This window comes from Jaculus jaculus, chromosome 9 (assembly GCF_020740685.1).
Source record: "Jaculus jaculus isolate mJacJac1 chromosome 9, mJacJac1.mat.Y.cur, whole genome shotgun sequence".
In the NCBI taxonomy this organism is placed as follows: Eukaryota; Metazoa; Chordata; class Mammalia; order Rodentia; family Dipodidae; genus Jaculus; species Jaculus jaculus.
In genome coordinates this window covers 23,551,845-23,576,639 of record NC_059110.1, presented here as the reverse complement: position 1 = coordinate 23,576,639, position 24,795 = coordinate 23,551,845, and the positions used below count along the sequence as shown (strand labels likewise).

Genomic DNA, 24,795 nt, shown 5'->3' with positions numbered 1-24,795 from the left:
ACAAAAGGTGGTTATTAGTTAGCTTTAATCTCTGAGGCTAGGAAGGCCAAAGCAGAGAGCAGCAGCTTCAAGGCCTACATGGGCAATTTAGCGAAGATTTGTCAAAATAAAAACTTAGTTAAAATGTCAGGGATGTAACTCAGTGGTATAGTTCACTTATCTAACATGTACAAATCCTTAGGTTCAATTCCCAGCAACACACACACACACACACAGAAAGGTTAATTATGGGCAGGATTAATATCGAGGAACCAGAACTGATAAATCCAGAACTATGCCAAAATCAATTCCCATCTCTTCTGTTTCTCATAGTCTGTAAGTACCATTTTCTCATTTTCCCCTTTATGCCCTCGCTTTTGTTACGAGCTGAATAAACAAATTAGAGGAAATAATACGCTTTGACCAGCAGGGAGCGCTGGTACCTTGTACAACACACCGCCCGCAGAGACGCTCGTTCTATTCCGGGTTGTAATTGCCTTTGAACTGACGTGTCCCCACTGGGCCCCCGTAGTCGGCCGGGTCGCCGAGGAACGGAGCAATGGGCGGGATTCTCCCAGAACGCTCCGGCGCTCCTCCGCCCGGGCGGAAGCGGAAGTGCGGGTGGCCCGCGAGCAGGAAGTGGTTCTTCCTAGAGTGGAGATGGCCGCGCTCGCTCCGCTGCCGCCGCTCCCCGCACAGTTTAAGAGCATACAGCATCACCTGAGGACGGCGCAGGAGCATGACAAGCGGGACCCTGTGGTGGCCTATTACTGTGAGTCTGTCCCGGTGGCCGCACCCTCCCGTCCCGGCGGCAGGCCCGGCCCACTCCGCCCTGGCTCTCTGGGCACGCCCCGCCCCCTGGCTTGACCCTGACCCTGACCCTGACCCTGACCTCTGCCCCTCCCTGGGGATGCCCGAGCCCCGCCTCGCCTGGGTACTGACCTACCAGCCGGCCCCAGAAAGGCCGAAAACCTGTCTAGCACCGGTACTGTCCTCAGTCTTTCCCGCCTTCGATTCAAATACCGTACCACTGACATGGGCTCGAGACCTCTGAACACAGTCCTTACATATTTACGTAAAAGCTTCCTATCTTTAAATAACCTTGGATGGTCGAGCCGTTGAGATGGGTTTCAAAAGAAAGAGCCTACCTCAAAAGGTGATGCGGTTTTGTAAAAGCAAAATAGAGGGTCGGAAACATCAAAATAAACGCAGGGCAGCAAGTATGACAGCCTGCAGGCCCATTCCTGAATATCTAAACGATTGAAGCCCGAAGTGGAGGATAGGATGTCTGCTGGTAATTAATTGAAGTTGACTCTCTCCCCCCCCCATTTGTATCCAAAATGCATTCTTCCACCGCACAGAATTTTTAGGTTTAATCATACCTGGAGTTGTAAAGCTTAATTGCAACGTTCCCAGCGATATTTGTCATCTACTGCTGAGGGGAGGAAGTCTTAACTTCGTTCAGACATTTAGCTACAGTTCCTAGAAGTGTTATACCGTAGGAATTTGTTACTTCACCACAATAACATATTATGTTGAGTTGAAATGTAAATAAAAATAAGGTGGAGAAAGGAAGCAGGGATTACTAGGTCTGTCGTGAGGCTTGTAGTGGGGATTTCGTTTTCAAAGTGATCTGATAATGTTGAGCTTACATTTGAAGCCAAGGGGTGAAAGACAAGCCTCCATGCGCATTTGAGAAACAATATTCCCTATAGAGGCAATAGAAGTACAGAGGTCTGTTCAGAAGGAGCCAGGACACCACCACAGTGGATAAACCCAGAAGGAAATTGATATGATAAGAACAAAGAAGTAATGTGTCAGAACAGTGGAGTACGGCCCTTTGTTCCCCTCTAAAACTAGTCCGAATTCATGTATCTATCTTTATACCTTTGTGTCTACCCTGGAACCTCTTGTTTCCAGCGTCATTGTCCTCACTCTTTGTTTGCTTTTAAGCTTGTCCCACTTTCTTTTGTTTAATTTTGTTGTTGTTGTTAAAGAAATCCCAGGAGCCTTAAAATTGCAGCCTTGTTTGCCCAGCCTTGTAGATATGCATGAAATAGGGTGCAGTTGTTTAGTATCCTCACGTGGTAGAACCTTTCCAGCCCATTGCAAAGTCTGCCTTTTGTGCCCATTTCTATTTCAGAGTAATTGCTTTCTCCAGGTGTATAAGAAAATGTTTTGATAGAAAAGTCCACTTGCTTCTTAATGAAAATGTTGTTATGAAGCATATGCATCTAAGAGAGTATGCCTAATGCCCATGCAGAGTTTAAGGAATGATAAAATGAACACTGATATACTCACATTGATGTTATTTTAGACCTTTTAATTTTTTCCAATCTGGTCAATGTGAATGGTGTTGCATTGGAGTGTATTTGCAATTCTCTGAGTCTTAATGAGGTTCAACATCTTTTCATATGTTAATTAAGCATGTGTGATTTCCTTTTGAAATGCCTACTTACTGCATTTGCCTATTCTTCTGTTGAACTGTCTTCTCTTGTTAATATATACCAATCCTTTGTTATATGTGTGGCAGATGTTTTCTCCCAGTTCACAGCTTGATTTTTCTCTATGAAGTCCTTTTTTTTCCCCCAAAATGCTTAAGTTTAAGTATATCCAATTTATCAGTCTCTGGTTTTCTAAGCCTTGATTTGGTTTAGTTACTTGGTTTCTTTGGTTTATAGCTGAATAGCTTTGATCAACTAGAAAATTATGTGCTCATCCATTATTTGTTCTTTATTATATCCATTCTTTTGTGAAATTTTGGGTCTACATATATTATACCTTTCTTCCTAATCTCTTATGTCTTCTATATTTTTATCTCTTTTTCCCTGTTTGTTACTTTTAGACCTGTCTTCATCTCTCTCTCTCCCTCCCTCTCCCTCCCTTCCTCTCTCTCTCTCTCTCTCTTTCTCTCTCTTGCTCTCGCTCTCTCTGTTCTAGTCCTTAACACATTTATTGGGTTTCTTCAAGACATAGTTATGTCTGAGAATTTTGTTCAACTCTGTCTGGTTTTCTGGTTATTTCTTGTTACTGCTGATGTTTTCTAGACACTTAATATTTCCTTGAACACTTGATTTTTTTTTTGTACTTGCTACCTAATGAGTCCTATGGCTAATATATTTGTGAATCTGATTCTGCTCTTCAACAAAACACTGATTACCACAATTTCCTTTCTTATAGTCTTATACGAGACATACTAAGTGCTCTTTAGTCTTGGGATTCTAAAGTTCTTAATATTATAAAGATATTAACTTCCCAGTTCATTACTTTCATGTTTTCCGTCTAAAATTATTTTTTCTCACAAGGGATCTGTCCTCAGGGTAGCACAATCATGCATCTTGTCTTTGTACAGTTCTTAATTTCCCTTGTACTGTAACAAAGAAAGGCATATGGTCATGCTTCTTGTATTTTTATGGCATATTACCCTGAAAGGGACAGTGGAAAATCCTCCAGGGTTTCGGGGGGGGGGGAATAATCCACATTATAAATCTCCATTAATTTCTTGTCTTTCCCATCTTTCTGTATCTTTTGTGGAAGAAACTCAACCACAGCAAAGAATAAGCCTTTATTTGAAAATGCTGGCTATGCAGGAGCTTTTTAGTGTGGGGTGAGTGGAATGTTGTTAAATGGGGAAGCAGGACATTAACGGGGGTTTGCCTGTTTCATAAATACCTTGTCAAGAATGGATCTTTGGAGCTGGGAATGTAGTTCAGTGGTAGATCATTTAGCTGGCATGTGCAAGGCTGATGTTCAATGCCAAGAATTACAAAGAAAAAAAAAGGGAAGGAAAAAAGAGGAAAAGGAAAGGAGAAAGAAGAAAAAGAAGCAAAAGGGAAAGGATCTGGGCTACAAGCAGCTTCCATTTCGGACTAAGAGGGTGAAAACAAACATTGGCATACATTGGCACATGCTAGAGGATGTGGGGAGGGATTAGACACAGATTGAAGTCATTTATAGGTTCTGAATGGAGGTTAAGCTAACCACCAGATGCAGAAATTTGGGGGCTGAGCTAACCACAAGCCAGGTTCAGATTTAATCTTTTTAGGAATATTAATTCTAGGAAAGGGAAACTCTTGTCTAGGGAGGGTCTCAGGTTATTTATGGAAAAACAGATGTAGGCAAGAGATAAGGACAATCCAGATCCTTCTCTGACCTCTAGCAAGGTGAAGACTTCTAGGCTGGGTTTAAAAAACATTCCCTGCTTTTATTTTCAGGGTCTTTCTTACCCTAAACAGCCCCAGTTCTCTCCTTTGAAGAAGTAACTATACCATTAAGGAATTGGGATGATGACTGATCTGGCTTCTTTGGGCTGATCAAGGTAATCAGGTTTGGCAGTTGGGAAACTTCTACAGTGGGTCTATCTAAGGGACCCCAAGAGTGTACTGGGAAATTGCAGGAAGACAGTACTGGAAGAAAATGTTGGGGAGAAAGAATGAAAGCAAGACATTAGGGGAAAGAGGGCACTGAGTGAATTGGAGCTCTCTGGAGTTCTTGTAGAGTCTCATGCTTTGGAGGGCAATAAGAGAACCTTGGTAGATGGAGTTGGATTGTTGTTGAGCCATCTGAGTGCAAATTGACCTATGAGTCCCTAGCACCAATATGAAACTGGAATTTTGGGGTTTGTTGTCAAGCTCCAATATATGCCAGTCCACCAATAATTTGAGTGTCCTGGATTCTTGTTTGGTGAATTCAAAGAATTGAATTCTACAGACCAGAGGGTAAGATTTAGAGAGGCTTTATTAGATTAAGAGAAGGAAAGGAGAGAGTATGAAGAGCTCCTACCCATGAGTAGGCAGGAGGTAAAGCTCACCTAGAGATCCAGAGTGGAGCCATTTATAGGTCCTGTCTTTCATAAACATATTTAAAACAAGAGGATAAAATTGTACACACACACACACACACACACACACACACACTCCTTTTCCTGCTGCTTCTTAACCAACTTTTACTGATTCAGTGCAAGTTTTCTATCCAGCAAGTTTATATGTATGTATATATATATATATACATACATACACACACACACACAGATATATATATATATATATATCTGTGTGTATACATATGTGCTAATGCAAGTTGCAATTACATGCCCTGTTTTTAGTTTTTAAATAAATTTTGCAGCAAACTTAATTAAATTGTCAGCCAAGAAATTACCAACCATTTGATGACTAGTGACTAGTGAACATAGGGAATTTTAGCATACTTTTCTGTGTTAAAACTTCCATTCTCATCTACTTATTTATATAAATTATCATTCTCTCATGTTATATTCATAAAAATGGGAATAGGACTAAAACCATGATGCTGTTCTCTGACTCATTATGACATATTATATTAATTCATAGATACTTAATTTATCATGAGGCATTTCTAATAAAATTTTGCCTTTTGCATTTATGATCATTTAAATTCATAATACGTTTGATCAATTCTGTATGACTACTTGTGAAGATTTAATTATAGATGAAGAATTGCACTTGGCACTTGCAAAGGAATCTGGTAAAAGTTGAACTTTGAGCTTTGATGTACTTCTGATTGCAGAGGTGAGCGGAACTTCATCATACACTTTATAATGGAATCCCAGAGGCTAAGTAGTTGGAAATGTGGGTCAACCTAAAAAGGAACTGTCTATACTCCCTTTCTTGCTGCTTCCTGACCAGCTTTTACTGATTCAGTACAACTTTTATTTCCAGGAAGTTAGTTTTTCACAACCTTTTAAATGTGGTTTAGAATTATTCCAGTGTGGTCCTCATTTGAGCACACTGCATTATAAATATATGTGCCTGTCAGTCTTCTTAATTCTCCTGAGTGACATGAGTGGATACTGTTGCAGTCAGGTTCACATTGCTGGTAGAAAACACCCGTCCAAGAGCAGCTTGTGGGGAAGAAAGATTTATTTTGGCTTATAGATTCTAGGGGAAGCTTTGTGATGGCAGTGGAAAACGATGGCATAAGCAGAGGGTGTACATCACCTCCTGGCCAACATCAGATAGACAACAGCAACAGGAGAGTGTGCCAACACTGGCAGGAGGAAGCTGGCTATAATACCCATAAGCCCGTGCTCAACAGTGCACTGCCCCCAGGGGCTTTAATTCACAAATTGCTGTCAGCTGGGGCCTAGCATTCAGAATACCTAAGTTTATGGGGGACATCTGAATGAAACCACCACAGATACCTTGTTCTCTTTCACTACCTGTCACATAACTGGGATTCATAAGTACTTAATGCATCGTTTCTGTCTCCCTACATTATTAATGTTCAAAAGCTAAGAGAAAAAACATGTCCCGATGTGAATCATTGAATCTTTAACTCTTAATATAGTACCTAAGTCAGTAAATGTTTATAATTTCTTTGTTAGTTGAATAAACTGTGTAGTAATACATAATATGCTATCATTAATTAGTAAGGAAATGTGACCAAAAATCACAATATTATTGTGCTATAATTTATTACAGGTTATGCATCCCTAACTCAAAAACTTGAAATTAAAACCACACTACTTTCAAAAAGACCTTCTTGAGTGCCAGCATGATGCTCAAGTAGAAAATTGCATGCTGTTAAATTTTATTTCATGTGTAAAATAAAGTTTAAATAAAACAAATACATTTTGTGTTTAGACTTGGATCCCGTCCCAGAAATGTATAATCATTGTAATTTTAAGATCTGAAATCCAAAACATTTCTAGTCTGAAGTATTCTACATAAATGGTATTCAACCTGTATTAGTACTAAATAACATCATCATAAGATATACATGCTATACCTACTCCTGTGTAGTTATGTAGTTTTCAGAAATGATTTATCCCTGGATTTAGTGGGAATTCTCCTGTTTCATCTTTTTTTTGAATTCCCTTAGTATTATTATGTTTCCATACTACTTGCTCAGAAACTGATGTGGAAGCAATGTATTAGGTTACTTTATCCATCTCTAAGGCACACATGTGTGCATAGTAGAATACCAGGGAACAGAATGCAGTGGGTTTCATCCTCAGCACCATCCACATGTGCCAAACTGTTACCTCAGTGACATTGTCATATATTATGTATTTTCTTGGTATTGGCCTTTTTTTTTTCACTTGACATAATTCCCAGGAGATTCATCCAAATTAATTTGTTCCTTATTAATGCTTATTAGCATTAGCATTCTACTGTGTGTATACCACAGCTTAACAATTTAGCTGTTGAAGGACATTTGTTTTGTTTCCAAGTTGTAAATATTAATATGAGCATGCTTTGTGTGTCAACATAAATGTCCATCTCTCAAAAGACCAAAAGTGTAATTCCTTTATCATTTTACATCCCCACTGGCAACAAATATAAAATATGAGTGATCTAGTGTTTTCGAGTCCTGACCATCATTTTGTCATTATTTCTTTCTTTTGCCATCCTAAAAGGTACATTATTCCCGTGGTTACTAATGAAGTTGAGTATCTTTTCATATACTTTTTCACCATTATGTGTTATTTTCAGTAAAATGTCCATGCATAGTTTTACTAATTTTTAAATAATTAGGTGTAAAAAATCCTTAATATATCCTACTTACTAGCTACAATCTTTTGCCAGTTGTGTTTTTTCTCCATCTATATCTTATATTTTCATTTTCATATCAATGTTTTTCATAGGCAAGCCAGTTTAATTTTTTGTAATGTATAATCTATTCTTTACTGCTTTTTTTTTCTTTTTGTTTTGAGTTTTTGGTGTCAAAGGCCTAGTCTCTTACTTTCTTTTTATCCCCACCCCCCAGAGGTGGTTCAAGTTTTTATTGTTGTGTTGTTGTTTTATTGTGCTCACACTTTGACTTTTTAGAGGGGAGATAACATCACACTAGTTCTCAAATGTATCGATAATAGTTGTTTTTTTTTTTTTTTTCTTACCCAGTGTTAATTTGTATAGAGTAAAGAAATCACCAGTAGAGCAGAACTTGTGCTTTTGGGGGTGCTTGATGCATTTCTTTATTTCTTCTATTAAAAGAAATTCAATGTTTTTATATTGTTTTCTTCAATAGCTTCTTCCAATTTTCCATGTTTTCAAACTAAATTATCTAGAAACTAGTAGCTTTTTTCTTTTCTTCCTCATGTCTCATGGTCAACAATTCATCACAATTTAAAAATCTAAAATGGGTATTTATTTTTTCTTTCTCTCACCTGACACCTATACTGTTGTAGCTTCTCAGATGCAAGCAATCCCTCCTTCCTCTATAAAAACTGGTTTAAAATGTTTAGTGACGTAATCCATAATACAACTCTATGTAACATAGATAATACAAGTTAGTAGACTATATTATTAAAACTATTTTCCACAGACAGATAAAAGGCCACTATCTCTGACACACACACACCTAGTGTTTTAGAAGTAAAGATCCCTGTGAATAAATGGACAAAAACATGCAACAGAAAGACTCATATATACTAATTCTTAACATTTAGCTTAAGTGCTAATAAATGTAGATTAAAATGCATGCCAAAAAAAAATGCATGCCATTTTTGAACATAAATTTCTAACTTATTGCAAATGAGTGCTAAAATCTTCACTGGCATGGCTGAGTGAGTTGGCACAAAATATTGGAAGGTGTTTTGGCAAAATATAAACTATAGTAATTCAGTTTTGGAAAGCTTGTTGTTGTTACTAATAATCACAAACATCTTAAAACATCTTAAAATACAGATTTTTTTTGTTGCGTATTTGTCTTGTTTTTAAACCAGGAAATATTTGAGCCCTAACAAACCAACAGATATTGTATGTATTTCTTTTTAAGATTTTGTCCTGTAGGTAAAATAAATTCAGGTCCATCTGCCCTTCCTTAAGCAGTCAATGACTGCTGAGTGTAGTGGTACATGCCTTTAATCCCAGCACTCAGGTGGTGGTGGTAGGATCTGGAGTTGAAGGACAGGCTCATTTACGTAGCAATTTCTAGCTGACCTGGGCTGTATGGGATGTTCTCAAAAATAAATAAACTAGAGCTGTAGCTCAGTAGTAGAGCATTTGCCTAGTATACCTGGGACCCAGTATCACGCAGGCACAAACATGTTTTCTATAACTGGAGGTGTAAGCTTTAAAGCACAAATTTATTTACCACATCTTTTATATACATAAGTATTATGGAAATTGTTAAATGTATTCGATGTATGTAAAGTAACATAACTGTTAGAAAAATTAAATGATTGATGTAGGATACACAAAGTGTGTGTGTGTGCGCGCGCGCGCGTGTGTGTGTACGTGTGTAGAAAAAGGCTTGCAAGCTCATGAGGAGTGTTTTTCTTTTTTCTCCTACTTTCTGAAAGTCATTGTGCTTTACCAAAAGGAATATATACTGAGAAAAAAAATAATGCTTTCCAATGGCATAGCACCTCATGATTTTAACTGGAGTCATATTTATTGTTTTAATGAAACTAAACCATTTCCTTCCCAAAACTTGCCTCACTTCCTCTTGTTGCCAAGCTTCCCCGTGTTCTAGTCACTGCCTTCATGCCTGTCTTTCTCACCACCACACTCCCTCCAGTTCTATCCTGAAGGTACTAATTAGAATGCCAGATGTTGTTGTTGTTGTTTTGTTTTGTTGTTTTTGTTTTTGCTTTTTTTTTCCCTTGGGAGGCCCTCTTCAGCCTGCTTTTGGGGCATTGTCTTTTTGGCTTTTTGCTGTTTTTCATGGCATCCCCTTAGCTGCCCGTCCATTTGCCTGCCTTCTGCATTGTGAACTTAGAGGCCTTTCCCTGGCTTTTCATTACCCACTTACTGTGTTGTAGTACTGGGCCACAAGAGGAATATAACTACCTAGAAAAGAGACCAGAGGCTCAAACATGTCGTACTAAATTGACCTGAATGTTAACATTGGTCCTTGAGGGAACTATGGTCACATAGTTGTCACAGTATACAAGCATATAGCTGACATATGCATCTCTGTAGTGCTTGTCATTTGTAACAGTGTTTCCCTTCGGGGTGTCTCTTGATCACACTGCAGTCATCTTGATCTTCTGTGACTAGGCAATAGAACCCAGACCTGAATTACAAATGTCAGAAGAGAAATGATTGAATGACAATAATTATACTATATAATTTAGAGCTGGTTACTGAGTGAGCAGTGAGTGAGGAGAAAGGAACAAGTTAAGCTAGTGATAATAGAAAGAACAGAAAGACAGTAGGGTAAATATGGAAGAAGCCCGGTGGAAAAGGAAGTGGAGGACAGGTTATCTGTTACTCTCTTTACTTTATTTTATTTTATGTTTATTTTTGTGGTCTTTCAAGGTAGGCTCTTACTCTGGCCCAGGCTGACCTGAGATTCACTGTGTAGTCTCTGGGTGGCCTGGAACTCATGGGGACCCTCTTACCTCTACCTGCCACGTGCTGGGATTAAAGGCATGTGCCACTAAGCCCAGCTCTCTTTACATTTTAAAATAAGGCCAGGGAGTATTTGAGTCCCTATTAATAAAACTTTATGATAAGTATTTTGACATTTCCAGATGTGGTCCCTTAGATAAAGGTAAATCCAAAAAGGATCTCTCCTTTTTAAGCTTGCTGTAACTAGGTATGACATTTCAAGTTTGGTTTTCAAAGTTTCCTCTAGGGGGTGGTATTGTAAAGTCAGTGGACTTCTGTGAAAGTATATACGTGTACTTAAGAGACTTCATTTGTCTATGTGAGTGTAGGAGGGTTGGAAAGTTATTTAGCAAATTGTAATAGGTTAAATAAAGATTGAAAATACTGGATTTCTTCCTTAGTACTGATAAGCCACATGGAAGCTATCAATAATGACACAGAAAATGGACTTTAAAGTCACTTAGCAAGCCTAAGTAAGCTGGTGGAGAGAAGCAGTTCTCACATTCTGAGGGGTGCTAGAATATGAATGATAGAGACCATAGTTGCATTAGTTGGGAATTGTTTTTAATCATAGACCTCTCCAGAGACTACTATGACAATGTCAGAGAAAACCAAAAACACAGGGCATGGAGCTACTGGCTCATCCATTAACATTGCGTTAATCTTTTTTTTTAGCAAGTGTTTGCAAACTTGGATATCATTTTATAAATTCATTTTAATACCTTCATTTCTTTGAGTAAATCATTTCATTTACAGCTCTCTAGGAAAACAAAAACAAGGTTATAAGGGATAGAGCTTGTAAGTCAGTGCCCCTTAGTTTTTATTTCCCTCTGTTCTGCCCCTGTAGACTGAAGCATCTTTAAAAAAAAATATTTTGCTGCCGTACATGGTGGTGCACGCCTTTAATCCCAGCACTTGGGAGACAGAGGTAGGAGGATTGCCATGAGTGCAAGGCCACCCTGAGAATACATAGTGAATTCCTGAGCTAGAGGGAGACCCTACCTTGAAAAAAAAAATTGTTTTATTTATTTGTTTGTTTGGTGGGGGGGAGGAGATCTAGACAGAATGAGCACTTCAGGGCCTCCAGCCACTCACTGCAAATGAACTCCAAACACATTTACCACCTTGTGCATCTGGTTTACATGAGTACTGGGGAATTGAACCTGGGACCTTAGGCTTCGCAGGCAAGTGCCTTAACTGCTTGACCATCTCTCCAGTCTGACTGAAGCATATTTGATGGAGGTTTCTCTGTTATAATAATTACCTTTGCTCAAAGTGAAAGCTTTCATGCTACGGGCCCAGCACACAGTTCTGTGCAGGAGACTTCAGTAACCATTTCTTCCTTCACTTAGTCATCACTTAGCTGATATGCTGTTTTCTCCTTTTTGTTTCCTCCTGTGGCTTATCAAGGTTTTGATTTTGTTTTAGTACGTTTGTTTATTAAACCTCAGTTTATTATTTTTTCTCTTTGGAAATAGTGCTGGCATCTTAGAGAGCCAATTCTTGGTTTATTTTTATTTATTTATTTGAGAGTGACAGACAGAGAAAGAGGCAGAGAGAGAGAATGGGTGCACCAGGGATTCCAGCCACTACAGACGAATTCCAGATGCATGCGCCTCCTTGTGCATCTGGATAACGTGGGTCGTGGGGAATCGAGCCTTGAACCGGGGTCTTTAGGCTTCACAGGCAAGCTCTTAACCGCTAAGCCATCTCTCCAGCTTGAGAGCCAATTCTGTATTATTAGGACTGCTCCACAAATTTCAGGATGTCCTGGTTCTAAATGACAGCAGTCCATCCAGACACTGGATTCACAAACGCAGATTAAAAAATTAACAATATGCCTTCATGCTTCTCCACCTCCCCTTAGGGTCAGTAATGTGTCTGACAACCTTGAAAAACGATCTTAATAATGTATGTTCATTTTAGAAAACATGGAATATGTAGGAAAGAATATAAAAAGCACATGGTCTCCCAAATATAATCATCACGTTTAACATGTTGACATACTTACATTCATTTTTTATAAGCATGATGTTTGAAGTAACTAAAATTTACAATTATATACACATTCCTACTTGCTATCCGTTCTATAACTTCATGTGACACACACACTCTTTATGCCTCCATTTCAGAAAACATCAAATCAGTAAACTTTTTGGCACATGTGTACTATGTGTACTATGTGTAGTTTCGTATTTGTAGGGTGTATGCATGTCTATGTGGATATGAGTTCCTCACAAACATAAAGCTAGAGGAGACTATCAGGGATTCTCCTCTATCCTATCACTCTTAGGCATGTTTCCTTGACATGGAGTTTCCCAGTGAACCCCAGGCTGACATTTTTCAATCACAGTAACTGACTAGTGAGCCCCAGTGATTCTCTAGTCTCTGCTTCCCACAGAACCCTGGTTACAAAATGTATATGGCCATGCCCAGCTGTTTATGTGGGTGCTAGGGAATTGAACTCAGCAAATCTGGCCCTCTCAAACAGTCACGCTGTGCACAAAGGCTCCTACCCACTGAGCAAACTCCCCAAACTCTCAAGATTCTTACCAGATTAAGATCTCATGCTGTGATGATTAAATAATTATCATATAAAAAGAATTGTGGACTTTGTTAAATTTGGAAATCTACTCTTTTAAAAAATAAACATAAAGAAGATAATGACAGTGTAACAAAATAGGCACATAAAAGGTATTCTTTCTTATATAATAGATAAAATTGAAAATGTCAGGGCTAAAGACACGGCTTAGTGGCCAAGTGTTCTTTGAGGACTTGAGAGCACCCGAGTTCAAATCTTCAAACCCCAGTCAAAACAGCTGTGCATGAAGACAGACAGACAGACAAACACACACTGTAACTCTTGCTCCGCAGGGAGCAGAGACCTGCGGTCATTGTAGCCCCACAAGCTCCAGAAACAGGAAAAAAACAATTGAGAGGGGGGATCCCGTTCAGCTCTAGCCATTGCAAGCAAGTGTGACCGACCCCTGCTGCAGGCAAGCATATGACACACAGGCTAAAAACCCAGAAAAATCTAAATGTCACTATGGACAAGTTCAGATCATTCATGATGAGTTCATATCATTGGAATATCATGTGACTACAAAAGTTACAGAGGTGCACTTACTAATTACCAAGGTGCTCAAACCACCATAGTGTAAAAAGAAGGGTGTGGGACTTTCTGCCTCCCATTTCCTTCCTTTTGGGGACCCAGTTACAGCTGTATTAGGACACCTGATATTTTCCTGTATCTCAACTGACTTTTTTTTTTCTCAATTTTAATTAACATTTTCCATGATTACAAAAAATATCCCATGGTAATACCTCCCCCCCCCACTTTCCCTTTTGAAATTCCATTCTCCATCATATCTCCTCCCCATCTCAATCATTCTACTTACATATATATACAATATCAATCTGTTAAGTACTCTCCTCCCTTCCTTTATATCTCCTTTTTAACTTACTGGCCTCTGCTACTGAGTTTTTTCCTTCTCATGCAGAAGCTCAATCATCTGTAGCTAGGATCCACATATGAGGGAGAACATGTGGCGCTTGGCTTTCTGGGCCTGGGTTACCTCAGTATAATCCTTTCCAGATCCATCCATTTTTCTGCAAATTTCATAACTTCATTTTTCTTTACCACAGAGTAGAACTCCATTGTATAAATGTGCCATATCTTCATTATCCACTCATCAATTGAGGGATATCTAGGCTGGTTCCATTTATTCCAGCTATTATAAATTGAGCAGCAATAAACATGGTTGAGAACATACTTCTAAGGAAATGAGATGAGTCCTTAGGATATATGCCTAGGAGTGCTATAGCAGAGTCATATGGTAGATCAATCTTTAGTTGTTTTAGGTGTTTTTTTTTTAATTAAAATTTTCTTTTTCATGCTTTGAGTACTTTCTATTGCTGCTGTGAAAGTTCACTAATTGAGGCTGGGGAAATGGCTTGGTGGTTACTACAAAGTCTAAAGACCCTGGTTCAGTTCCCCAGGACCCATGTAAGCCAGATGCACAAGGGGGTGCATGTGTCTGGAGTTTGTTTGCAGTGGCTAGAGGCCTTGGGGTGCCCATTTTGTCATTCTCTTTATCTGCCTCTCTCTCTCAAATAAATAAATAAATAAATAAATAAATAAATAAATAAATAAAATATTGTTTAAAGTTCACTAATTCTTTTTGAGTGTATAAATTATTCCAGTGAATTTTTACTTTGTTTTTTTTAAAAAAAAATCATCTCTAGAAGTGGCATTTGAGCTTGTTTGTTTCATTTTGCTAGTTATTTGTCTTTTCCTTGGATATTTTTATAGAGATTTCCTAGAATGTGAATATTGTCTGGTATATTCATGACTCTGGCATTGTTTGGCTTGCATGGACAGCTAGCTCTGTTTCTTCTTGCATAACATTTTCCTGTGGATGTGCAATAGAGAGGATAGAGGACACCTAATTTGAAGCTTCTCACTGACTGAAGTCTTCTGTCTTGCTTTGCAGTTGAATTTGATCATTTCCTTTTTCGTTTTATTTTCCCATTGCTATTATTGTTCTAGCTCTGTGGGGAGCGGGTATATAACAGCTGCCTAACAGGTCAACCTCAGCAGTAAAGTATGGCTTGTAGGGTTGCTCTGATGCTCTGAGTGAAAAATCTGTGACTTCCACCTGTCTGGTTAGTACTTAATATACTGCAGCCCTGTGTGGACTTGGGAAGAGTTGAGCTCATGGACCATCTGTCTGTTCTTGGACCTCATGGTGATTCCCATAGATAACTTCTAGTACTATTCAGCCCACTTCAGCATTCCTCTGTAAATTACTGAACTTCTTTCTGCACAGCTCCCTCCTGCTCATATTTCTGTTCTTTGACTCAATCTCCCTATACTCACAGGTTTTTCTCAATTCAGAGATGACACTGGCCTGGAAGGAACTGCTGTTCTTCCCCTTCTTTGGAATATTCCTCTAAGTAGAATGCTGGACTGATCCTCCCTAGCTCCTTTGTTTCCTTTCTCGACTTATCATGGTCTTCTGCTAATAAATCTGCTGTCAGAAAACTTAGAATTTCATGCACGCTGATTTATTGTTGTTTGTTTTCTTTGGGTTTTTTGTTCTTGCTGTATTTAGAAGAATGGTGAGTCTAGTTATTTCATCATAGCCAGAAAGAGAATCTCTTCATATTCATTCTTCCTCACTCCTATCCCTCTCTGTGTGTTTCTTACACTGGGGGCTAAAACCAGGGCACACTAGCAGGTACTCCACACTGAGCTCTATCCCCAGCCTTCATTTTCATTTTCTATTTTGATACTGAGTCCCACTGAGTTGCCCAGGCTGTCCTGAAGCTTGGCAGTTCCCATGCTTCAGCATCCCTACTGGCTGGGATTATAGAGCCATGCAACCTGGCCTGGCTTAAGTCTCATTTTAATAGTAAGCTTGTCACTTCATGTCTGCAGGGCAGCAGCACAAGGCTGATTTCTATCCAGCTATGTATCTGGCTATTCTGTAAATAATGAAACCCTGGGTGTTATTTATAAGTAGATTTCTGTTCTTTTTACCTTTTAGCTAGAAGTTAGAAGTATCTTGTGATATATTATGACAAGATTTCCAAAAGCATTTGTTTAACAAAAGGATTTTAGTAGACATTCATTCTTGCTTGCTGTATTTTTTTTCAATTTTTTAAAAAATTATTTCTTAGTAGCAATAAAGAATTGAGTTTTGGGAGCCGGGCGTGGTGGCGCACGCCTTTAATCCCAGCACTCGGGAGGCAGAGGTAGGAGGATTGCCGAGAGTTCGAGGCCACCCTGAGACTACATCGTGAATTCCAGGTCAGCCTGAGCCAGAGTGAGACCCTACCTCGAAAAACCAAAAAAAAAAAAAAGAATTGAGTTTTGGGTTGGAGAGATTGCTCAGTGGTTAAGGTGCTTGCCTGAAAAGCCTAAAGACCCAGGTACAATTCCCCAGTACCCATGAAAAGCTGCACAAAGTGGCACATGGATCTGAAGTTTGTTTACATTGGCTAGAGGCCCTGACATGCCCATTCATTCTCTCTCTCTCACTCTCCTTGAAAGTAAATAAAAAATATTTTTAAAAGAATTGAGTTTCATCATGGAACTTTCATGCAATTTTCTTGTTGCTCTTCCCTCTTTTTCTCTTCTGCTCTCCCTTTCACTGTCCTTTCCCCTCGCTTCTCACCTCTTCTCCTCTCTTAGGGTTTCCTATCTCAAGGCATATTCTGGACTCAGTCTTACATCCCCTTATTTACATACATATAAGCATCAAAAATTAGGATCCACATATGAGAACAAACTTGCAATGTTTTTGTCCTTGTCTGGGTTATTTTCCTTAGTATATTTTTCTCTAACTCCATCCATTTGCCTGTATATTTCATAACTTCATTTTTCTTTACAGCTGAGTAAAACTCCATTGTGTATATGTTCCAATTTCTATTAGCCATCCATGGGTTGATGGATGCTTAGATTGATTCCATTTCCTAGCTACTGTAAATAGAGCAGCACTGAACATGGATATGCAAGTATTTCTGGTAGCATAGAGTATGCTAGATATACTCCTTTAGATATAGCTGTATACTAGATATAGATATAGATATAGATATAGATATAGATATAGATATAGATATAGATATAGATATAGATATAGATATAGAGTCCTTTACATGTAGCTCAGGACTGCTACAGCTGGGTTCAATTTTTAGCTTTTTAAGAATCCTTCACAATGATTTCCAGAGTAGCTAGGCCAGTTTACATTGCTACCAACAGTGAATAAGAGTTCCCCGCTTAGTTAAGGCACTTGCCTGCAAAGCCTAATGATCTAGACTTAGTACCCCAATACCCACTTAAAACTAGATGCACAAAGTGGCACATGCATCTGAAATTTGATTGCAATGCCTAGAGGCCCTGGCACACACATTTTCTCCCTCCCTCCCCCCTTTTCTCCTGTCTCTCTCCTCTGTCTGTCTCCATCGCCCCTCTCTTTGCTTGCAAATAAAAAATTAATTAAAGCCTCTTTAATAAAAAAGAGTTCCCTTCTCCGACAGCCTCACCATCATTTACTGTCTTTACTTTTCTTGATGGTAGTCATTCTGACTGGGATGAGAGGATATCTCAAAGTGTTTTTTATTTTTTTATTTTTTTTTTATTTGAGAGCGACAGACACAGAGAGAAAGACAAATAGAGGGAGAGAGAGAATGGGCGTGCCAGGGCTTCCAGCCTCTGCAAACGAACTCCAGACGCGTGCCCCCCCTTGTGCATCTGGCTAATGTGGGACCTGGGGAACCGAGCCTCGAACCGGGGTCCTTAGGCTTCACAGGCAAGCGCTTAACTGCTAAGCCATCTCTCCAGCCAGTGGTTTTAATTTGCATTTCCCTGATGGCTAAAGATGTTGAACTTTTATTTTTTTAATATCCATTGGTCTTTTATGTTCTTCTATTGAGAACTGTCCATTTCATTAGTCCATTTATTCATTGGCAGTGTTGGTTATTTGATGTTTAATTTTATGGTTCTTTATATGTTATAGATGTCACCCCAGTCCGAGGAATAACAGGCAGTGATCTCCCCTTTGTAGGTCCCTATCCACTCTGCTAATAGTTTCCTGTGCAGTGAAGAATCTTTGAAATGTCACATTCTTATGTTACTGGAGTTCACTTCAGAAAGTGCATACCTGCCTATGATTTCAGGACTGCCTTTGCTTTCCTCTAGTATTTTCTCTGCTGCTTTTTTAAATCTTTTGGGAGGCAAACTGCGCACAAGTTGATGGGAATTTTTTGTTGCTTTAAATTGGAAAGTATAATGTATCTACTATAAAAACTGTACATTAGGATTTAGTCTTTAACTCTGAAGCTCCTTCACAAAGGACGGTACTAACTTTATATCAGGTATTCATAATATACTTAGAATAATAGTTTCAGTTCTATCTTTTACAGTAAAATTTGCTTTTAAACATGAATATGTCTCATATTTGAGTGCCACATTCACTTAACAAACAAAACCTCAGTCTTCACTCTTGCCCATATATATCTATGCACGCGCGCGCACACACACACACACACACACACACACACACATATATACATATACATATCCACATATATATATACATACACACACACACACATATATATATATACACACACACACACAGGTATATATATGTATATATATCTGCATATATATATATATATACATATATACACATCTATATATATATTTGTGTTTATGGCAATGTTACTTATTTTTATATTCTCATGATTAAGCAAACAGCATTAGAACATTTATGCTCAGAGTCCATGGAACTTTGAGCTACACATACCTTCAGGATTAGTGAATGTTTGTCTCCTAAATGCCTCACATTAAATTAAAGTTGGGTTGGAAAGTATTTAATCCTTTTGCAAACATGCCTCATTACTCATCATCAAATAATATTTATTCATAAAAATAAGTACATTTCCATGATGAAATAAATCAAATGTATTTTCTTATAGTTGATCTTAGCTGCACATTTATTTGTTCTGTTTTAGTAGGTGTTTTCCATGTTAGACATTAATTCTTTTCATCATATTGCTGTTGCTACAATGAATTGCTTGTCTTAAACAGAGTCCTATATGAAAGTGATCCTTTTTTTTCCATCCCTATGGCAAAAAGATATTTCAGTGTACTTATTTTCATAAGTAGACTTAAGGCCTTTTTTTTATTAGTATTAGGGAATGTACATTCTGAAACATTTTCTGTGCTTATAATTGTAATGCACACAACCAATTCAGAGATATAAAAGTAAATTCTAAGAGGATTTGGTTCTTCAGTTAAGGTGTTACTGTATAACAAAGTCTGTGCAGCCCAGACTAAATGTACACAAAACTAAGAAAGCACAGGTAGGTGAAGCCAGTAAACTGGTTTTCTTAAGCTGGATTTCACATGTGCAAGGTTAAATAACCAATAAGAAATGAATGTTCATGGTTGTGTGGTGGTGTAGTTAGAACACTTGAATCCTTGTGAGAAGGAAATAAATGCACACATTTTCTCCATTTTTCTTGTGAACAACAGAATCTAAAGTGACAGACACTGAAATTTTTACACAGAAATAAATCACTTTCTTATGGAGAACAAGAAAGTGCTAAATTGATTTTTGTTGTGTTGCCGGGCGTGGTGGTGCATGCCTTTAATCCCAGCACTCCAGAGGCATACGTAGGAGGATCACCATGAATTCAAGGCCACCTTGAGACTACATAGTGAATTCCAGGTCACCCTGAGCTGGACTGAAACTCTACCTCGAAAAACAAAAAACAAACAAACAAAAAATTTCTTGATGTATCTAGTTGATTGATAGTTAAGTCCTGAGATGCCAGTCACAAAAATCAAGGTGCAACTAGGACTCACTTCTTCACTGCCTGGTTGTTGCCTCATGCTCAATAGCCATTTCTCCCTAAAATTGGTGTACCAGACAGCTTTCTGTATCCTTGGATGGTAGACTTAATGTGGCATACAGTGAAGAAAACAAGACCACAGAGAGAAATGAAATTTTCGGCACTGTCCTTCCTTCTATTTTTCTAGTATCATACTGTTCAGCATGTACTTGGAAAAGTGGTCAGTTAAGCAGTATGTGTTAAAACAGTGTGTTGTTCATAAGACCTTTACCAGAGATTGAAGTATGTTTGAAATAGTCATTTGAAATGCCAGGAAAGCAAGTATTAAGCTTATTGGAGGTTGATAACTGTGATGTTTATTATAATCATGGCTATCTGCCAGCTGTCTCTACTGTTGCTTAGTTGCAGGTCCAGAGAAAACAGGTGAACTTACATATGAAAGTGCTTTGACTAGAAAGTTATAATTGCAGAAGGATATTGAGGTAGGAGAGTGTACGTTCACATGGAACAATATTATACCTGCACGTGGCACACCCTCTAGTCCTAGCATTTAAGAAGCTCAGGCTTCTGCAGGGCATGGTGGCACATGCCGTAAATCTCAGCACTCAGGAGAAAAAAGGAAGCTGAGACATTGAGTTTGGAGCCAGCCTGAGCAATGTAGTAAGTTTTAGGCCCACTGGAAGTCCATAGCAAAACCCTGTCTAAAAATGCAAAAGAAGGAAAGAAAAATGCACTCTGTAGCTGGGTGCCCAGGGAAGTGAAGAGGGATGGCTGATTGTAGTAGAAAAGTAGAAAGGAGCCAGTGACCTGGAAGTGAAGTGTGTCATCAGATGTTGGAATAAAAGGAGACTCATTCAGAAAGTGGAACTTGATGCTTCCTTTGACTGTGTATCATCCTGAGAAGGGATTGAATTATAGAGTAACAATGTGAGGAGAGTATGTAAAGTTTCCAAGGTTATTAAAATTTGAGAGTATGCATTTGAGAGCTTGCATTACAACTAGATTTGCTTTTTGCAGAGAATCTCAGGTACTAGTAACTAAGTAAAGTAAGGAAGGGTTTACTCTTTTGTTAACAAATGTCCTGCAAGACGTGGTGGTACGCACATTTAATTCCAGCACTTGGGCAGCAGAGTAGGAGAATTCATGAGTTTGGGGTCAGCCTGAGAGTACATGGTGAATTCCAGGTCATCCTGGGCTAAAATGAAATCCTACCTTGGCAGGGGGGTGGGGGGGAGTCCTATATTGGCAGTACTCAGCACCAGAATGCTGTCTCCTGAGGTTGCCAGGGGCTCAAGCAGATGAAAGTTGCAAATTTACCAACCAGCACAATTAACAGGATTGCATGTAGTGCAAGGTAAACACCAGAGTTCAGCCATCTAGTGGTTTTATTCTAGACATCAGGGACATAAAGAGTCTGTAAGGTCTTTCCTGTCACTTCCCCTTTTAAGAAGACTTCCAAAATGTCTCCCAGGAATTGTCTTATGAAGTTAGTTACGAGCAATATTTTACACTGAAGAATGCTGGAAAATGTACCCATTTGGTTAGGCGCATGTCTCCTTGTTTAAAGGAGTGGTTAGAAGGGAGGTGGGAAGACAGCTGCAGCCTGCCACAGTATTGAAAATGCATGTGGACAGAGAAGTTTTAGAGGTAAGTACTGCAATGAAATATCAGTGGGATGCAGAAAGGAGCTTTCCAAACCCAGGGCAGGAGGACTGCAAGAGAATGTTTCATTACTTGGGGGGACTGCAGCTGTTAGTGATTTCTTCAAGCAGCATCAGGTTTTAGTTTGAGACAGAGAAGGGGAAGGGTATAAGGACACGCTGGGAATATCCTGTTTATGAAGCAGTTCTGTGGGTTTGGAGTAGAAGGAGTGAGGATGTAGAGAAGAGGTCTGAGCTAGTCAGGGGCCAGGAAACATAGTCATGATTGACAGGACTTGAGGATACAATAACCACTCAACCTTGGGTCACCTATTCACATGTGTTCAAAAATATATTAGACATCAGTCTCCAATATATTATGTATACTATTCATAAGTAACATGTTGATGTACTAATGCTATATGTATTATAAGAGATACAAAACAATTGCAATTTTAGGTTGTGATAAAGATACAAATATAGGGTTAGAGAGATGGCTTAGCGGTTAAGGCACTTGTCTGCAAAGCTGAAGTACCCAGGTTCAGTTCCCTAATACCCACATAAAGCCAGATCCACAAGGTGGCATGTGTGTCTGGAGTTTGTTTGCAGTGGCTAGAGGCCTTGCTATGCCCATTCTCTCCCTCTACCTCCCTCCTTCCCTCTCCCTCCCCCTCTCTCTCTTTCAAATAATAAATAAAATATTTTTTAAAAATACCAATATAAATGTTAATACTTTGTTTCTCACTTCATCCATTTCTGATCCTTGGAATCATGAGAGTCTCAGAGACTTCCTGGTCAGGATAGCTGAGGGTGGGACTCTACTGGTAGATGGGTGAGCAGCCTGGCACAGAGGCTGGTATGACACAGCTCCCTTCTCTTTTGGAAGCCTTCCTTTTAGAAGTAGGAGCAGGGGCACTTCATATCCTTCAGTATATCTTGGCAGTACAGTAAGACATGAATTATGTTTAGGGCAAGATAAGGCATACTATTATTTACAGATACCATCATGGGAGAGATGGCATTTGATCTAGGGGATCAGCAAACTCAAATGGCCAGAAGATATGCCAAATTCAATGTATTAAGGACAAAGCCACAAATCATTAGAAAAGGAAAAACTCAGAGAGCGATTTTTGAAAAGGTGACAATAACTTGGGGGTAGGTTGCATTTTACATTAGATTTGAAAAATTAAGCTATAGGAGGAAACACAGAAAAATCATATGTAACTTTATATTAAAGCTCTGAAGATAAAACAACTTTCCAAGCTTAGATTTATTCCATGTAGGAGAGTCATAAATGCTTATTTTGAGCATCTAAACACCTTAGGCCTATGTATTTTAAGACAACATTCCAAAATTCAAAGGCTAGGCACAGTGATTGTCACCACTATATTAAGAGGATCATGGGACATGTCTTACAAAGAATGGAGCACAAACCTGAAAATGCATAAATGGCTCACAGAAGAGAAGTGATCAGGAAGTTCTGTCAGGTTTTAAGTAAAAGGGAGTATACTGAAATAGGCACAAAACTTAGCCAACTGGAAAGTAATACAAGTGGTTTGAAAAAGAGTGTTCATTGTTTGTACTTCAGAGGGTAAGAGTGGATAAGGAAGGCCCTAGGATAGGTGTATGAGGAAAACAGACCAGTGACTGAGAATATCACTAGGTTCATTGGCTTTTCTTTTCTTTACCTTTTCTTTCTTTCTTTTTTGACCCACATACTTATATTATACATTATCTTTACATTATAGCATCCACATCGATCATCATATAGAAAACTTAATTAGATACTACTTGTGTTAGCCTTCATTGCTGGCTAGTGTGAAGAGGAAGTGCAATGCTTTTGTTTGTCTTTCATTTAAAAAATCTTTATTTGTTTATTTTTGGAGAGAGAGAAAGAGGCAGATAGAGAATAAGAGCACCGGGGCCTCTAGCCACTGCAACCGAACTCCAGATGCACTTACATGGATACTGCGGAACTGAACCTGGGTCCTTAGGGTTCACAAGCACGTGCCTTAACGGCTAAGCCATCTTTCCAACCCTTCTTTCATTTTTTTCAAGGTAGGGTCTCAGTGTAGTCCAGGGTGATCTGAAATTCACTCTGCAGCCACAGGCTGCCCTTGAATTCACAGTGATCCTCCTACTTCAGCCTCACAGGTGCTGAAATTAAAGGAGTACAGCATTTGCCTGGGTGTTAGTGTGGCTGTGCACAGATGAAACCCCATGTTTTGTACTCTTTGTTTAAAACCTAGATGGATCAAATCCTTAAATTTTATTAGTAAACTTCAACCCCATAACATGATATAGTCTTAAAGTCCTAGTACTGAAAGCATTTCTTTCAGATAAAAATAACTAAAATTAAAGACACAGGTAAAAGAAAAATATGGATGAATGTATTATGGGTATGTTAATATATGTTTTCCAGAGAATTTTATCAGTTAGATGTAACTAAATTTGAAAAACCTAAGGAAAACTAACATTTTCTAAGCCTTATTTTAAAACTCATAAATAAAACAGCAATACACTAATAGACTAACACTGCAGCATGCACAGTTAGGCTCTGTTGTATGATGAAAACATAATATATGATAATGAGTGATAAAAGTGACATTTAAATCATTGGGACAGAATGAGCTATTCGTTCATTCATGTGTTTATTCATAAAATGTTTATCAAAAGCTAACCATTACTCTACATGCCAGGGATTCATCGGCAAACCAGAAAGATGTCATTGTGCAGTTAAATTCTAGTTAGTGTAGATACAAAAGCATAAATAAATAGATGATGATTGCATGGTAAGAAGAAATAACTAAAACAGTGATATTTGACAATTTCAGAAGATTTCATTGGGTCTTTGAGTGAGGGAAAAAATGTATCTCGCTCATTCATAATGTATAAAGAATTTCTACAGGCTAAGGTTATAGTTCACTTGCATGAGGCCCAGGGTTCAGCCCACACACCCCCACCCATTTCTACTTATCATTTGTCAAAAGGAAAACTAGTTTTGTATCAGAGTTCTGATGTCTGCCCGGATCCATAAAATAGAATACCAAGATACCCAGTAAGTACCTAACACCTTTTCAATAGTCAGGAAACTATGAACTCAGACAGTGAGGTCCTCAGACTGACATGATTTTGATAAGGGAATTTGGGGTGCCTTTGAGAGCAACTGAGCCATTCTCAGCTCTTGGTTGGGCATTAGCCCACTAACTAGGGTGCCTGATGGTCATGGTCATACAAAACTTCCGCTAAGGGGCCTCCAGGTCCTTATCTAATGAACTTGGAGAATGAAACCACAGAAGGTGTTGTTTAGAACGATTTTATTAAAGAGCTTAAGAGAAGGAAGGAAGGCAGAGCTGTACAGTAAGAGGGTTCCCGCCATGGTAACTCTGACTGGGGTCTTTCTCAATAGGGTCTGATCTGGTCAGTCCAGTTCCCATGCCAGGTATGCAGATGCATTGTCTAGTCTCTAGGGAAAGGGAACCCTTCTGACATTTCTG

At 38.8% G+C, this 24,795-nt stretch overlaps 1 protein-coding gene across 1 annotated transcript in view; it reads left to right on the top strand.

Moving 5' to 3' along the window:
• Window positions 1-601: 601 nt before the first annotated feature.
• Window positions 602-24,795, top strand: part of Vta1 (vesicle trafficking 1) — a 78,818-nt gene continuing 54,624 nt past the window's right edge. The window contains exon 1 of the mRNA XM_004651156.2: window positions 602-751. Within this exon, the coding sequence (XP_004651213.1) occupies window positions 640-751 (112 nt within the window). The 5' untranslated portion in view covers window positions 602-639. The remainder of the gene's footprint in view (window positions 752-24,795) is intronic.